Genomic DNA, 16,552 nt, shown 5'->3' on the forward strand with positions numbered 1-16,552 from the left:
ATCTTCTTCAGGAAGAGCACCAGCTGAGGCGAGAGTTGGAATAGCTGCTCCCGCATGGCTTGCACCTTATCTTCACGGATGGGCAGCAATATGACAGTGGTCGGAAGCTCATCCTCGCTCATGTTCAGAAACTCGGCAAGCTCTGGATTTGTGGGGTGATCTGCCCACTCCGGCACAATGAAGCCCAGCTCCGAAGTCTGTGTGGGGGCATCGTGAAACCGGATGCGATACCCATTGCTGATCACCACTGGGTGGCGCGTTATCAGAAAGACGCTCTTGAATCCGATGCCTGACAGACCATACCAAACAACATTGCCTGATCAATCCTGCTGCATTAAACAACGCCATATATACATACCCTCATTGATCATATACATTATTTCTAAAACATCACGTCAAAAACTGTTCAATCCACTCATATTATACATAGACTCTACTCTCAATCCATGCCTATTTTCCTTCTCGGGTATTAAGAAAAAACATAAATACAGTTGTCATTGAGATTATACCGCACACGATAAGATGGTGCTGTGAGCATGACTATTAGTAGAAATAGCAGAATTATACCTTTCTCCCCGATGTAGCCATGGCTGTCTCGCTTGCCCTTCTTTGTAGACAGTCCGACACTGCAGAGACTCTCCACATTGGCTCTCGAGAACCCTACTTCATTATTCAGCACGGCGAGTGTCCACTCCATCCCTACACCCAAAACGTCGGCTTCCACAAGAACGAACTCCATCTTGGGCACCACTCCGTCCCCATACATATTGTCATCCGCATTCTGTCAAAGACCAGCAATATACATCTTGTTTCTCGAATCAAAACCAGCATATATATATATATATATATATATGCAGAGACGTAGAGTACCATTATAATTAGCATGGCTCGAGATAGGAGAATAGGACAATTGTATTGGGATGCATTCAGATGTGCATGAATAAGAAAAGAACTTAATGATGTGCCATGATAAATATACATTGAGGGTCAACGATATGTCATTGAGAGAGGCAGAGAAGATTTAATACCTGTACGAGCTCCATCAGAAAATGGATATCCTTCTGATAAAGCTCCGCTGCGAGATGGCGGATGGATTCATGCATATCCCGAGCCAATGGATTCTTCATCCATCCACTCCAATTCCGAACTTGTTGGCCCTTAGTTCCTCCACAATCATGCGTGGGTCTGCTTCTTCTTTTTCCATGGGGATGTCAGAAAAAATAGGCTGCAATGAATAGTTAGCCTGGATTGAATGGTCAAGAGAACTACAAGGACTTTCAAGAGAATGTTCTTTTTCCATTGGGATGTCAGAAGAACTAATCTTGGAACTTTTAAGGAAATGCCACTTGACGCGAGCGACAGAGCTCACAATGCATATATGATATATATATATATATAAAGCTTTCTTTATCTCACTTTGAGTTGTGCTTGTATCACTCCACGGTTGAATATCAGAAGCCCCCGCAATTTACAAGTCCTTATATAAAGGTTTCAATGTCTGTAATGGACCCTTTTTTTCCATGATGAAAGGTGGTGGTGCTCAATATCATGGGCCTTAATCTTTCTAAAAGATATGGATTATCAACAAGCCGGTGTTCAATGCTATGGTCTTTACTGTTTCTAATATATACATACATCATCCACACTGCCAAGTGATGGCAAATGACAATCTATGATGATTAGAGGATGCAATATTAACTACATGGGAGGTGCTAGGATAAATAAGGGATCTTTTATGTAATGAGACTTTTGCTTAGAAGAGATCTTTGGATATAAAGGCTATGTGATGCATGCCCTTAATTAGGGATGTGTATTATGTTGTTGACTCCACCAAAAAGGTTCGTAAGTGGGTTGAGCTTGGTGTCCTCTTGAAAGCATTTGTGTACCATAAGAAACAAATGTTTGAAAATTGGATATCCTTGTTGTATGTAGAATGTATGTGTTATAACTTGTAATACAAGAGAACTACAGTTTTTCTTGTGAAGATGGGGAGTTTTCCACACGCTTTGTATAATATGTACATACAATGGTTCTTTTATGTACTAGAAATGTGTTTGTTTGTATATATTTTCTCAATGAAGGGTGCTGCTTCTAATGTAAGTGTTGAGAGTCGTTTTTTGGAAAAAGAAGAAGAAGAAGAAGTGTTGAGAGTAGAACTCATCTTCCCATAATAATAGGTTTCACACTAGCTTATGGTTATACCAAGCTAGTCTTACACTAGCTTATGGTTATACCAAGCTAGTCTTACACTAGCTTATGGTTATACCAAGCTAGTCTTGTAAATAGTAGAAAGGGTTATTTGCCCTAGTTTAGTTGGTATTTAAACCAACCCCTTGTAACTAACTTAGTTATTGTTGGAAGTATTTTTTTTGGTTAATGTAATATACATACTTTTATCTTTGTCTTAAGCTCTCTCTCTCTTTTGCCTTACGTACACTCACACACAGTCCTTTCGTTGCATCTCAGCCATTCATGCTCCTCATTTCTTTATATGGTATTAGAGTGTGTGGTTGCTTAATCGAATCTATTCAACTACATTGTAGTACACGCTGACGATCAACAGAACCGGCTCATCAACAGAGAAGAAATCGACATAATAAACACTCATATGGGAAGCGCTCTTTTTACCGAGAAGCTTGACAGAACAGATTTCGCATCTTGGGAATACAAGATGCATCAATACCTTGTCGGACAAGTTTATTGGAACTACTTTGAAGGAGATCACGAAACTAAACCCAACCCAACACACGTTGACTATCCCGATTCGGAGCAGGCCGCAAGTCGTGTGTTGTATTGCCTTGCATCATGCGTTCATGATTATACACTTGGCTATATTCGAGATTCGAAAACACCGAAAGAAGCTTGGACAAATAAATGTGGATAACATAAAAAGTTTCATCATTGCAAACCAAAGTTAGTCTTCAACATGAGGCATGATGTTACTTAATATTTCCCACAATACATTTGGAATCAGATGCACAAACATTTAAATGTCACTTTGATATAATTACCCCTGCATGTCAGATTTGTGGAACTACTTAGACTCGGGTTTGTTTATGCAATTGGATTTATACTAATTTGAATAGTCTCCATGGAAAAAAGCTGTGAAAGTAAAACAAATCCTGAGTATTAAGGATAACCATAAAAATTCACATTAGAAGAGAGACTAAAGCTTATATATTACCTACCATGGAATTAAGCAATATATTGGTCAGTGTGAAATTCCATTTCACTGTCAGCTAAAAAACCGGTTTTTACTGCAGCAAAGGTCTGTTCCAGCAAAAATTGTGTTACAAATGGCACGAGTATCCATCATATTAATAACATACAGGATAACTAACTGCATACAGATAACAATGTAAGCAGCTCTTGTCTGTTACACTTCTACATAACCAACATAATTTTATGGCCAGACGTTGTCACTTCTCTTCCACATCACGAAACGCATGCATCGCATATAGCATTACATAAAGAAAGATTACGCATCTGTTTAAAAAATGCTTTAATTGACACGATCTTTAGCCAAAAACAATAAGGCATGGCAATTCTCAAATACTAATATTTTCATTGCAAACATGAGATACATAATATTTGGTTGGCTAAATAATTTTAACTGCCAAAACAGAAGACATGACCAGGTACTGTTAAATACGCTCACTACACCCGAATACAGGTACCAGCATGAGGGCAAACTAGATGTACATGCTAAGATAACACCAAACCATCAAACATTGTCAATTGGCAAATAATTGCCCCATTATATATGTACAAAAAATGGGGCAATGTTGAGTGAAGCATGGATTCCTAAAACAATGTTGAACAATGGTGGAACTTTTGGATGGTGGATTGACTCATTGCATCAGTTATAAGATTGACTGATAATTCTTACTAGTGGGTTTACATCTATTTTGAATTGTCTTCTTGCCTTTGAAAAAATGACCGTTTCTGATTCAAATTAGATATTTAAAATTCTTTGATTAAAAGGACTATAGTCCTCCTTCAAATCGACCACAATGAGACCAATTTGCATTGATCCCCTCCTAACGCAGCGTGCTTGTGAATGACATACAAAAGAATTTGCAATTACTTAGGCAACTACTTGTCATCCCTCCCTTGCTAATCATGCATGTATCTGTAAAACTAGCTCATGCGAGTTTAAGCTGCAAGTAATAATTGTTCCTTTGCCACCATGATCGGAAGAGGTTGCAACAATGTTCATGTGTTCAACGTTGCTCCAATGAAAAATTATAAGGATATGCCTCTACCAAAACTTCCACAAAGTCAAATTGAAGAATTTAACCATTTTGTTCACAAACAAAACTCATGAAGAACATTAAGGACCTTACAAAGATTGTGAGATGGTGAACTTTGGGATAGATAAAGACTATGAAGCCTAGACACCATTTAGCTAATGATGATTGCAGTATATCCCCTACCCTCGGACCCCATTACATCGAGACAATAAATACTCTTTTACTCCACTCTCCATAATCTTAGCCTTCCATCATTAGGGATGTAATATCCAGTTCCTACATTCTATTGGTGAGTGTACCAATAAGAATGCTCATATACAATCGATCAATCTAAGAATTGTACATGGAAAGTTCATGTTGATAGAGAGCATACATTGATTGGGGATGTAATATCCAGTTCCTACATTCTATTGGTGAGTGTACCAATAAGAATGCTCGTATACAATCGATCAATCTAAGAATTGTACATGGAAAGTTCATGTTGATAGAGAGCATACATTGATTGGGGATGTAATATCCAGTTCCTACATTCTATTGGTGAGTGTACCAATAAGAATGCTCGTATACAATCGATCAATCTAAGAATTGTACATGGAAAGTTCATGTTGATAGATTACATTGATTGGGTCTTGTTCTTCTAAAAGTGAAATTGGTCATCAAATCACACTTTTCAAAGCTTGTTCTAGCCATTTCTCAATTTGCTTTCAAATGATTGTTTGCATCTAGTGTACCCCGAAAGTGGCAAATAATTCCCCCATTATATACAAAAAATGGAAGAGATTGTAAAGGAAGAAGTAACAACCCAATGGGAACCAATTCAGAAGTACATAAGTCAGTACTTCATTTGTTTTGTGTACACATTTAAATGTCTATCATCCCTATTTTACTATTCTCCATGTGCAAAACATCAAGGGTTAGGGGTTGGATATAGCACCCCATTCACTCCTAATTTGGATGCAAGAGTAGTCGACTCCAAATAACACAACGTGGGAACATGCAGAAATTTAGTCCACATTCTTTCCCTCTTGCTTTGCATAGGTTCCTTGTCGGTACCCTCAGGCATGTTCTCTTTCGTTGTTTTCGCAGGTCATGTATGCAGCTCAGCTCCATCTCCCATGAGCATGATGAAGTATGTCATGAAGTGGATCTCTTTAGCAGTCCTAACTCAAGGGGCACTGAAATAAGGATGAGCAAGGACTCACTTTGAGCTCTCTTAATACTATAATGGAGAAATATGAAACTTAGTTGCACTTATCTCTGATCCAATACAACATTCAGTGGAATTTGGAATAGCATTTTTTATTTAAATCACCTGTTAGTTTTTAAATGATGATAAAGATTCCTTCAAATTTTGAGATATTTAAGCAGTAAACCCTTCATATAGTGGCAAATTCATAGAGAAAAATAAAATTTTCAAACGTGCAATGACCACAGTTAGCATGACCCCTCCACAATGTCAGCTCTCTTATCTCAAGCATCAGGTTCTGGAACAAAATGATGGCCTCAGTAAACGAATCAAAATTAATATTGAATATACAAAGTTGTACTGGTATTAATTTACTTACAGAAACAACATAGCTGAGACTATATGAATGATATATGTTCCACCATTGATTTACAACTATCAATCCAACTCTTTGTTATTATTTACCTATACAAGCCTTCATCCATGAAGCAACCTCATCCACCAATGTCTCTATATCCTCGATGATTTGTTGCCGTAAGCCTGAAGCTGTCATATCTCCAGTAAAAGACTGGCCAACATCTTTAGCTACTGTTTCCCAAGGAGTTCCAGCTGCTAAAGTAGCGAGAATTTCACTTCCTCTTGAGACAGCTTCAGCCATTGGGGGTGGCACAACTGGTAGAACCTTCACCAACGAAAGCAATATATTCAATATTAATGTCCTTAAGAGTCATCACATTCTTCTTCACATGTAATGCTGAACCATGTGATCACCATAAAAAAGTTTTTTGAAACATGAACACATTGTGGCACCTGTTGTAGAGGCCTTGTATGATCCCCTGGTAAGGTTCGAATGGACATATCGAGGGAGGAGCTGACTCCAGACTCAAAGCTAAGGGTCTGGGCTAGTAGGGCTGTCTCATCAATTTCATCATTCTGGAATTTTATTAAGAGATTCTTACGGACACCATAATACGATTTTATCTGCAGAAAGGCATAGATTGCAAATATGTCAATCATAAACAATGTGGATGCACTGGAAACAAGATTTCCAATATTTACATGCACTTCCATTGATTCTTATGATTTGTCTCATAGGCCAAAATTGGCCTCCAATAACAATATATATTTCCCTCTCAATCAATAGTTTGCTTCAGGATTTCGATCATGATGGTGAGGTTCTTCCTCAATTTCTTCATCTCTCGAGGATGTGGATTCCATGATAGCTGTGTACGTGCGTTTACACAGAATAGTTCCCTACTTATAAATTTAAGCTTTTTTTCTTGAACCTTTGGATCCTTAAAAGCATCGTAAGGTCTTCTTTACCTTTACAAGTTCTACTTTAACAAACAAACAGACAGCATGACAGACAGACTTATGTTAACAGGAAATGGATATGATATATATGTATGTATATATATATATATGGTTAAAGCCCTGAACGATTATGGGGATTGACGATTGCAATCATTACAGAAAACTCCTTCGTATAGCTATCAGTATTGAGTGAAAAGAGCACCACAACCACCTCTATGATTCCATCCTAATAGACTATGGTGATTAAATATTGCAAATATCCATTGCAACTCCATAATATAACTAGCATTTAGTAGCCTTGAAATTTTGCAGACTCACTCACCAACTGACGAGTCTCATCAGGTTGAGGTATAAAATTATCCTTTCCATTCGCAAGATCCAAATATAAAGGTGGAAGCTGCTCTACCAATGGAAGCACTTGCTTCATAAATGGACTCAAATTCTGTAAGTTTCGTATTGCCATATCTGCCTGCATAATCAAACCTTTAACAATGACGCAGCAATATTTCAATGTTACCAATCATAGATTAGACACTGCAAACACAATAAAATTACCCCAAATTTAACAGTGGGTGAGGCCATCAATTGACTGATTAATGGGCCTAGATTTTGAGCCATGGGTACTATCACAGGAGAAAATAGTGGAATTGCCTTACTTGCCTCCTGCATTAATGAAATGTGTAGAATTTTACAAGTTGTTTCGACAATTCAAGAAAATAATAATTAGAGTTGCTTGAAATTCACAAATGATAGGCATACATCCTATTTAAATACTTCTATGTAAAGTTCCACAATAATTGGTAATCACAGTAGAACATTGACTGAACAACCCAGTCCTTTTGTAGGTGGGGATTTACACGTAGCTCAAAATTTACCTGCATGTATACTGCATGGAGATGACCTAATCAAGATATTCATATAAAGGAATATTTTCCAGGTAGACTCTTAGCAAAATAATGGATGCACGCTTCATTAGAAGCCAAAAAACATGATTTTCTTTAGAACAAACAAAACCCTATGATACAATAATAAAGATTGTCTCATTTAAAAAGGAAAAGTTCAGCTAGAATATATTGGAGCCAAAAAATGTGATTTGTTTTGGATCAAACAGAACTTGTGACATGTTAACAAGATTGTCACACTTAAACAAGAAATTTCTCAACTAAAATGCATTCTAAGAGCTGGTGCTTGTAACTATTTTTACTTCTGTATGCCCAAAACACATGATCGTTCTGACTTGGTATGGTACAGGCTAATAATACCTGTCAGAAACAGTCAGCATCACCACACGACACATGACAGTACCTTGAAAAGTCTTAGCATGCAGGGGAAAGAATTTGAGATTCAAAAAATGTTCAAATTTTGGTCCTATGCAGACTCTTTCAATGTATTTGCAACAGCCTCATTAATCTATCCAACATCGTCGTCATATATATTCATTGTAACTGATGACAAAACGATATTCAAATGAATATTTACTCATGTTAAGGAGAGAAAATTTTATTTATTCTTACAGCACTAGGGTATGATCATAAAGACATTTACTTGAAACAACACATATTAGTGTGATGAAAGAAAACAAAAGATCTTGTATAAAACATTCGTCAACCTTATTATTGAAAGACATGAGCACGTTTCCGGTGCGTTGAACAGCATACCTTGCCCCTGAAAGCCATTAACAAAAGGAATTAAACCTGTATTAAGTGAGAAATAAGCATTTCTAATTTTGAAGGTCTACAAACCTGTATAGGATTTCTACACCCCCCCCCCCCCAAAACAACCCCATGTGCTCCCCAAGGACTGAAAGGATCCCACCAAGGCAATGATTTAATGGCTATCTACCGGCCAAGAACTTGGGAACTTATAAGTTTCATGAACTGGGAAAAGAAAATATTGTCAATTACTAAAAGTCTGGCCAATTTTAGGGTTGAAGTCAATGGATGGTAACTACATATATTTCAAAAGATGTGATAAATTGAGTAATTATAAGCCATTATGAATTTCTATATGATCATATTATTTTGCATTAGTTTGCCCCTTTAGAAGTTAGAATGAAACGCCAAGTCTTAACAATTAACACAGGGAATAGAATGAGTTAAAACAAACCAATGACAGATTTTTTGAAAAGAGGATGCACTGTAACCATTGGGTTCTGTGCACATAACATTGTAAAGCATCAATATTGACATTCCGTATCCAATATTCTGATACTCTAATCATAGTTCAACTTCAAGATGGAGGTTTAGAAGTGTAAGGGGTTGAGATTTTAAGGTTAAATTGTACCAAAGATATACACTGAGGACGGATTGTAACTAGGTTGCCAGATGTTCAATTGAGTGTATATATCTATTTATAAAGTTTTTTGCAAAATTGATAAAGCATCTTCTACCAGAGATATCGCCAAAATATAACATCCCCCCTCTATAATATAGATCATTTATTTCTAATCCTCCAATTTTATAGAATATAATGAATACTTAATTACCTTGATCATATTACCTATTAATAGCTGAATAAGAGATCCCATAGAATGACCTAGTCCAAATATAGGAATATTTTCAATCTGCAAAGTCATAATATATTAGTGTTAAAAATATCAATGGTCACGTTTGCTGATATCCAGGAGCCCCAACGAGCTAGGTTTCTATCACTGCCTTCCAGAATAAAAAAGTATGACATGATTGTCATTATCTGCATTGTAGCAAATTATCTAGCATTTATGTTCAGTGAATACACTCACATTGTCATCTCGGAGAACCCTCATGCAACGGTCAAATTTAAACTGCACTTCATCAGCAATTCGAAGATGATCAAATCCACTGGCAAATGGTGTTGCAACGATAAGAAAACCCCTGGCAATGACGAGTGAATACTAATCCGATGTTAAGAAAAGAATGTTTCTAGTCATGAAATCATTCCTACAATTAAATAGACAAATAAAAGCATCATACCTATCTGCAAGCCGTTCAAGAAAGAGTCTGTAAGTTAGCTGTGGTGCAGCACCAACAAACACACCGCCTACAAAATGTACAATTGCAGATGGTATGCCTACTTGTGGTTTAAGCACCCACACATCCTGTGCTACAATGAAAAATAGAATCATATTCCCTTTCATTTTGAAGATGACTATCATTTGAATAATGCAGAAGCATGAGTTTCGCCTACAGAAGACATTAGAAAGTCTTCCTTTCTTTCCTTCCTGCCATACATTCATGTGTATACATTTCATATTTATTTGTTTGCATGAACATTTGTTGATTGCTACAACAGTCAACTCGCCCTACAACATATTCTCTCGATGGAACCCTCCTCAAATGCTATTTTACACCAACTGTGCTTTTTTGGGTTCACTAGATTGTAGGGAGGTTTGAACATTAACATTCTTTGTATTGACAATTATAAGAATGTCAATTTTCTTTCAGGAAGGTTTTTTTAGTTTTTTACCAAAAGAATCTTTCTAAACTTGGGGTGCATCATGTTACATAGAAGAAACGAGTAAATAATTTTGCTTATTATGTGGTTTTTTTTTATCTTTGGGATTTTATAGCCTCATTATTCATATGGTTTTGTATAGTCATTACATACAAAACTGGAAAAGTACAGGCAACTAGTAGATAAGTGCAAATGATTTTAATTGAACTTCAAACGACTTTTGGTACGTAGCACTACCGGTACTATCCTATTAGATTAAAAATGTCAACTAAAACATAGATAAAATATAATTGGCATTATTAGTTGGTATACCTAAAGGAATCAAATGTGAATATTCTTAAGCACATTTCTAGAATCGGTAATTATACAGCATGAGTACACATCTCCAACCGAAATATATACCATATAAACACCTATCCTCATCTTTTTGTCATTAATTTCTGTAATCGAGCATCACTAGTCAAAAACTATCGTTCTTGTTAAAATACCTCAATTAATTGCCAATCTCCAGTATCTCCAAAGGTAGTTTGTGATCTTTTTGCAACATCTGTAAAGACCCTAAACAAAATACAAGAGTTCCCATAGTTAGCCCTTTGGCGAATATATTGTGATCTTTAATCAAATATATATGCTCTTTGCCAATCAAACAAAGTGTGAAAGTTCTCATATTTAGCTTCATGTTCTTTTGAGAATTTTTGTGTCATAAACAATTTGCAGGATTTGTAGATGACTCTCAACATTGCAATTTGCCATCAGAGATATATGCAGTATTTCCAAAATTCTATTGGACTCAAAGGAGTACGTTTTTGAAGATAAACATCACATGAAAATGCACATGAGCTCCACATACACCTCCATCTTCTGGATCCCAAATTCAAAATCAAATTCTTAATTCCTAAACTGGACAGTCTATACAACAAGATGAATGAGTTCACTTAGCTTCATTAAGCCTTGCTATGAGAGGAATACCTAGTTCGTAGAAAACACTCTCACATGTTCATATGAAACCCACAAAAACAATATAGTATCTCACTGAATAACGAGGTGAATTGAGTTCATTAAGTTTAATAAGTGTTGCCTATGAGAATAATACCTAATGGGTGGGAAACATTATCTCGCTTTTTCATATGAAATAATAAAAAAATGAGCAATTGGCACACGCACGGTTTGAACGTACAAATTCCTATTTGAATATATTTCTTATGAGATTTATCTAACGATGACCGCCAGAACATTATTCTTGATAATAAAGTTAGAAGCAGGCCGACTAGTTTATGCTATTAAAGAACCTTTTAATGCTAATTCACAGAAAACTATATGACGCATACAAAATAACTATATCTCATCGTAATCTAGCACAAATAATATGATCAATGAGTTCATTGAACTTCACAAGTTTTTCCCATGAGAAGAATACCTGATAAGCAAAAACAGGATGTCTCTTGTTCATAACATTATAATTCAGCCTGAATAAAAAGCGTGAATGAATTCATTGCTCTTTGAAAGTCTTGGCAATGAGGATACCACTACAATCTAACATAGAGTACATGATTTTGAAATGTCAAGTTTGTTTTTTCAATAGAAAATATTCTGGTTTGATGGTAGCTATTCTTTCCTTTCCAAAGAAACGGATTCTTCAAAGCAACCCATGACATGAGAGTTGACAAACAGAAACACCAAAAAACAATCCGATTAAGTATGAAAATGAGCAAAACTTCGTGGAGAACTCGATTCAGAAGGGAAGGAAAATAGATATAGCGTTGGGAACGAAATTTCAGAAATCATGGACAAGCCTGATGTTTAAACAGACGAACTCGTTTATTTCACATGAGTATGGAAGAAATGTCATAAAAGCTAACAAAATTATACTATTTACACATGAAAGATCGGCCCTTTTCACGTTAAATCGTGGAAAAGACGAACTGGAAAAGCTGTATGAAACCTGATTTTCCTCACGGTAACTTACGGACCTTTCAATTTGTCCGTAAAGTTGGATACTGCGATCTTTGGCAGAATCGTCCATATTGCTGGTTGACTGAGCACGAAGAGGTCGAACCTTGCATGGTTTTGACCATGAGTTTAGCCATGGCAATGGGGGGGGGGAGGATGAAGTCAGAGAGTGGAGGATGATAGGTGGATAGATTCCGTGGCAAGGTCTGCGGAGAGGAAGCTGAAGCTTATGCAGATGCAGGTAAGTAGAAGAAGAAACAGCCATTGTTCTTCTTCTTTTTTGTTTGTTTTTTCTTCTTGTGGGTGGGGTGGGGTTTTTGTTTGTTTCTTCTTCTTCGGCTTGGAAGAGGAAGAAGGAAGAAGACGCCAAATTGGAAACAAAAGCTCCCCTCTCTCTGCTCTGCTCTACTCTTTTCCTTCCTTCCTTCCTTCCTTCCATAGTATGTAATGTACCATACGTGCATTCGCGTTTTTTGAGAATGTTTCAAACATCCGAGTACGGTAAAAACCCTCGAAGTATGGTAAATACCATACTTTTGTATTCATTATTCATTATAAGGTCACTTTTTTAAGGTAAAATGTGTTTTTTTTTTTAAACATACGAATGTTTTGATAACATACTCATTCGTTTTTCGTTCGTGTGGAAAATAAACGAATGTTCGCCAATGCATTCGAGCATATTACGTACTATGCAAGTTCCTTCATATTTGATAATATGTACTCCACTGCGCGAGCGCCAGGTGCGACCACAACTTACGTGGCAACCTCTTATTTGCGGTTGTGACCTGGCCAACTCGATCGGCCCATGTTCATAGCATGTCATCACAATACGAGCATGTCGGGTTTATGGCAACATTTCATCATTTCAAGCTCGCCATGGTCAATCGGTTGGCTCTCAGAAAGTTTTGTGAGATCCTACGAGCACGGGCTTACCTCTTCTCCAAATCCATCGATGTTTTAACTTTACGTTGCAGGATTCCGTTCCCTTTTGTCAATGGCACAGTGGCTCCAATTCCCACTGGAACATGCCATGAACCCCGATGGTACAACACTCCTTAGCCTAATGTGGCTTTCTTCAAAGTCGTGAATGATGATGAAGAGAGTTCCCATGGTTTTAGCAAAATTATCTACTCTATGGCCAATCTCTCATCGAGTGAAGCTATGGCCAAGGCTAACTTCTATAACTTACAAATAAAGTTTCAATCAATTTCCCCTTTTGCGATGAATATTTAGTTGATGTGGCCTATGATAAGCTGGATTAGGAAAATCACACGATGCTTATGATCTCTATCACACACTTTACAATAGTTCCTTCTCTAGATCATTATTCTTCTTCGATTAAAGCAATATTCTATCCATTAATCTTTTGAGGAGATGGCAAGTATTTGCGTTCAATTGGCGTCCCGTGTAATTTAGTTGAGCCAAGGCTTTCTAGCAAATTCGACTTCATGTTCTCAAGTTAAGATGAATATTGTGAGTTGATGCAATGCTTTAGTGTTTACCATTTTCATTGAGCAAGAACTTTAACTATGTATTTCTTATAATCAATAACCTAGAGATTTTCTATTGCACTCTTAGCATACATTAGGGTCATTCACTTCCCCCCCCCCCCCACGATACTTGCAATAGACTATCTGTCATCGAGGAAGACATAGGCACTAGCTTCCTCAATGTCTTGTTAACGTTGGAAGGCTCTAGTGTTGTAAATGTATTAGTGGCCTAAGAAAACTTGTGAAAACATACAAATTAAGAAAGCAGGAAACACTAAGGGCACGAATAATTGGAAGATGATACACTGCGTGTGTAAACTCAAGACACCATTCATTGAGAGTCAACGCAACCCCATGTCGTATTGATGGCATAAAGTATGGTAGATGGCATACACTCATCTATACTCACTATTTGTGTGTATAGCTCGTGATATATCCTAGGTGTAAGTTATGGATCCTAGGTTGAGCATCGAAGGGCCTTTACATACAACATACGACATTTGGGTGAAGGTCATGAGAACATATCAATCATTTGGTGCCAAAAACCACATCACCTTATATATTTGGGTGGATATCAAGGTGTTGTCATGGGGCGGGCGAGGGGGGGTGGCTTCCATGGGCCAATAATGTGTTGTGGCCATTCTCCAATGGAAGACGAAGGACAAGGTGTTCGGCCGAGTCAAGGGGGTGGACGAGGGAAGGACTTTGGGACACGAGAAGGCTCATGGGTTTTGGTTGGTCGAGCCATACATAGGCATGGATGACGATGGTATTATGGTGTCCATTGGGCGGGGTGGGGTGGGGGGTGTCCAAAAGGAATCTCGTGTCAACGTGTACGAGACGAGGTTTGAGGTAGTTCTTATTTTTTGGTTAAAAACAAAGAAGAAACAAGAGAAGAGAAGAGAAGAGAGAAGAGAAGAGAAGAGAGGAGAGGAGAGGAGAGAAGCTATGGCGTCGTGCAGCTTGCATGGGTCACTACTACCTCCACCATTTTTGCACAAGAAGCCACCATTTACATACGTATATATTATTCCTTCCTCTCTCTCTCTCTCTCTCTCTCTCTCTCTCTACCACTGCGTCGTCTTCCCTTTCCTATGCATCGTCTTTCACATCGAGACAAAAAAACAAACAAACAAACAAAAGAAAAACGAAGAAGATGCTATATTCCTTCTCCGTCACAGATATGTCGATTTCAATCTTTCCCTTCTTCATGTACTTCTTATGAATCAGAAGGTACCATACGACCTGCCCACGCTCATCTTATCTATCCTTCCATTTTTCTGTTCTCTGATTGAAGGTTCGAAAAAAAAGACACACTTGATTTTTAGTTCTATTTATTACAGATGAATACAAATATTTAGCTTTGTTTTATTATAAGAATATGTGTTTGGTTCTGATGATTGAGGTATGTATACATTGTGTATCTTTTGGCAGATTGAATGATACTAAATTACATGTATTAAACTCTTCTTTTCCGATAATGCATTGGGTAACAATTCATATATGAATCAATAAAGTAGACGATTTGAGTACACATCTATGATAATCAAGAAAATCTCATCATGTAGGGGCATTACTTTTATTTCTCACATCTAATGGATGAAATCAGGTATAATAAATTTATAATCATTAATTAAGCCATTGCGCAGGTGACAATCAATCCACTTCTATTGATCTATATGAATTTATATCTATAAATTTATGGCCATTGGATAAGTCATTATGTGTTTTGTACAGGGAGTAACAAATCTATTTCTGTTGCTCCAAAAAGATATTGGTTAAGTCATTAACAAGCCATTATACAATTTCTACAGGGATAGGAACAGAATATTGAAAGCACATGTGCTTGACATCGGGCTAGTCTGTTTTGAAGGTTTTAAGATAAGTTAACATATCAGTGAAAGAAAAATGGGAGATGCTATACCGAAAACATCAAAAATAGTGTTGACGCAAACAGTTGATATCTCACAATGGCAAGCAACGCTGGCACAGAAAGAATTAACAGGGTCCAGTTCTCTTCACGATGATAGGAATCGTGTCAATGACGTGATCAATAATGGCAACAAACAACCTCAAGATATGGCATTTAGTAAAAGTAGTAGTGGTAATGGACATAACCATGCCACTTTTGTTCGCGATGATACAGACTTAATTGATTTCTCGGATCCAGACGTTCTGGATTGGATACAAAAACAAGAAATGACAGGTGGAAACACAGTAGAAAAACTGGAAAAACGACTCAAACAATTAGAATCTTTCAATAACATAGAAATCAATGTGCAAGATAGCGTTGCCAACTCAACTCAACCTATCTATAATCAGGATTTCGTCAGTGGAAGACATATTCACTCCATAGCATCATTCTATGATGATAGTAAAGCTACCAACAACGTCATGTGCAAGACTCCCCTCCACGTCAATGTTAGCGATAGCGGCATTGGAGAAGGAACTAGAAGCAAGTCTTTTAGTGGTAGAGGAATCGGGAGTGATCAAACAGATGTAGAACTGAATAAACTCAAAACAGAACTGCAAAGACAGGATCTAGAGATACATAAACTCAGGGATGATTTAAAACATCTCAAGTCACTTGAAAATGAAGAGGATAGAAACACAGTTGCAGACAAGTTTGTTGATAAGGTATGTGAAGTTTCGATAGAAAATTTAATTTATTGACATTTGTGATTTGATAACATGTTTCATTAGTATATTCTAAGGGTTGATCATATTTCACAGGTGAATACAGTCAGGATGCCCTCTATAATTTCTGGATATGAAAGACACCACGATGTTTCTCCATCCAAGCCAGACTCAAATCATGGCTTTAATACACACAGAGTTTTAAGTGAGAGCTTCAATGGAACCCTATATAGATGTGGAGATAATCAAGACGGCCAAGAGTCAAGTTATGGATCACCTAAGCGTGACTT

The 16,552-nt window shown here is 37.1% G+C and overlaps 2 protein-coding genes across 2 annotated transcripts; one reads left to right on the forward strand and one right to left on the reverse strand.

Moving 5' to 3' along the window:
- Window positions 1-5,760: 5,760 nt before the first annotated feature.
- On the reverse strand, window positions 5,761-12,412 carry LOC147847709 (uncharacterized). The gene is made up of 10 exons (XM_087338899.1): window positions 12,156-12,412; window positions 10,674-10,743; window positions 9,705-9,829; window positions 9,494-9,605; window positions 9,253-9,316; window positions 8,363-8,418; window positions 7,309-7,416; window positions 7,076-7,222; window positions 6,250-6,420; window positions 5,761-6,121 (listed from the first exon to the last, which is right to left on the reverse strand). The coding sequence occupies exons 1-10, from the start codon at window positions 12,398-12,400 to the stop codon at window positions 5,897-5,899; spliced, it is 1,323 nt and encodes a 440-aa protein (XP_087195025.1). The 5' UTR covers window positions 12,401-12,412; the 3' UTR covers window positions 5,761-5,896.
- A 2,113-nt stretch (window positions 12,413-14,525) lies between these two features.
- LOC147847710 (uncharacterized) lies at window positions 14,526-16,545 on the forward strand (the record flags this gene model as incomplete). Its single annotated transcript, XM_087338898.1, has 3 exons — window positions 14,526-14,858; window positions 15,440-16,262; window positions 16,359-16,545. Coding segments are annotated over exons 2-3 (916 nt in total), but the record flags the coding sequence as incomplete, so codon positions are not given.
- Window positions 16,546-16,552: the final 7 nt, after the last annotated feature.

Source organism: Azolla caroliniana, unplaced genomic scaffold, assembly GCF_043228905.1.
Source record: "Azolla caroliniana isolate FFs.n. ecotype wild unplaced genomic scaffold, voAzoCaro1.0.p SCAF_738, whole genome shotgun sequence".
Taxonomy (NCBI): Eukaryota; Viridiplantae; Streptophyta; class Polypodiopsida; order Salviniales; family Salviniaceae; genus Azolla; species Azolla caroliniana.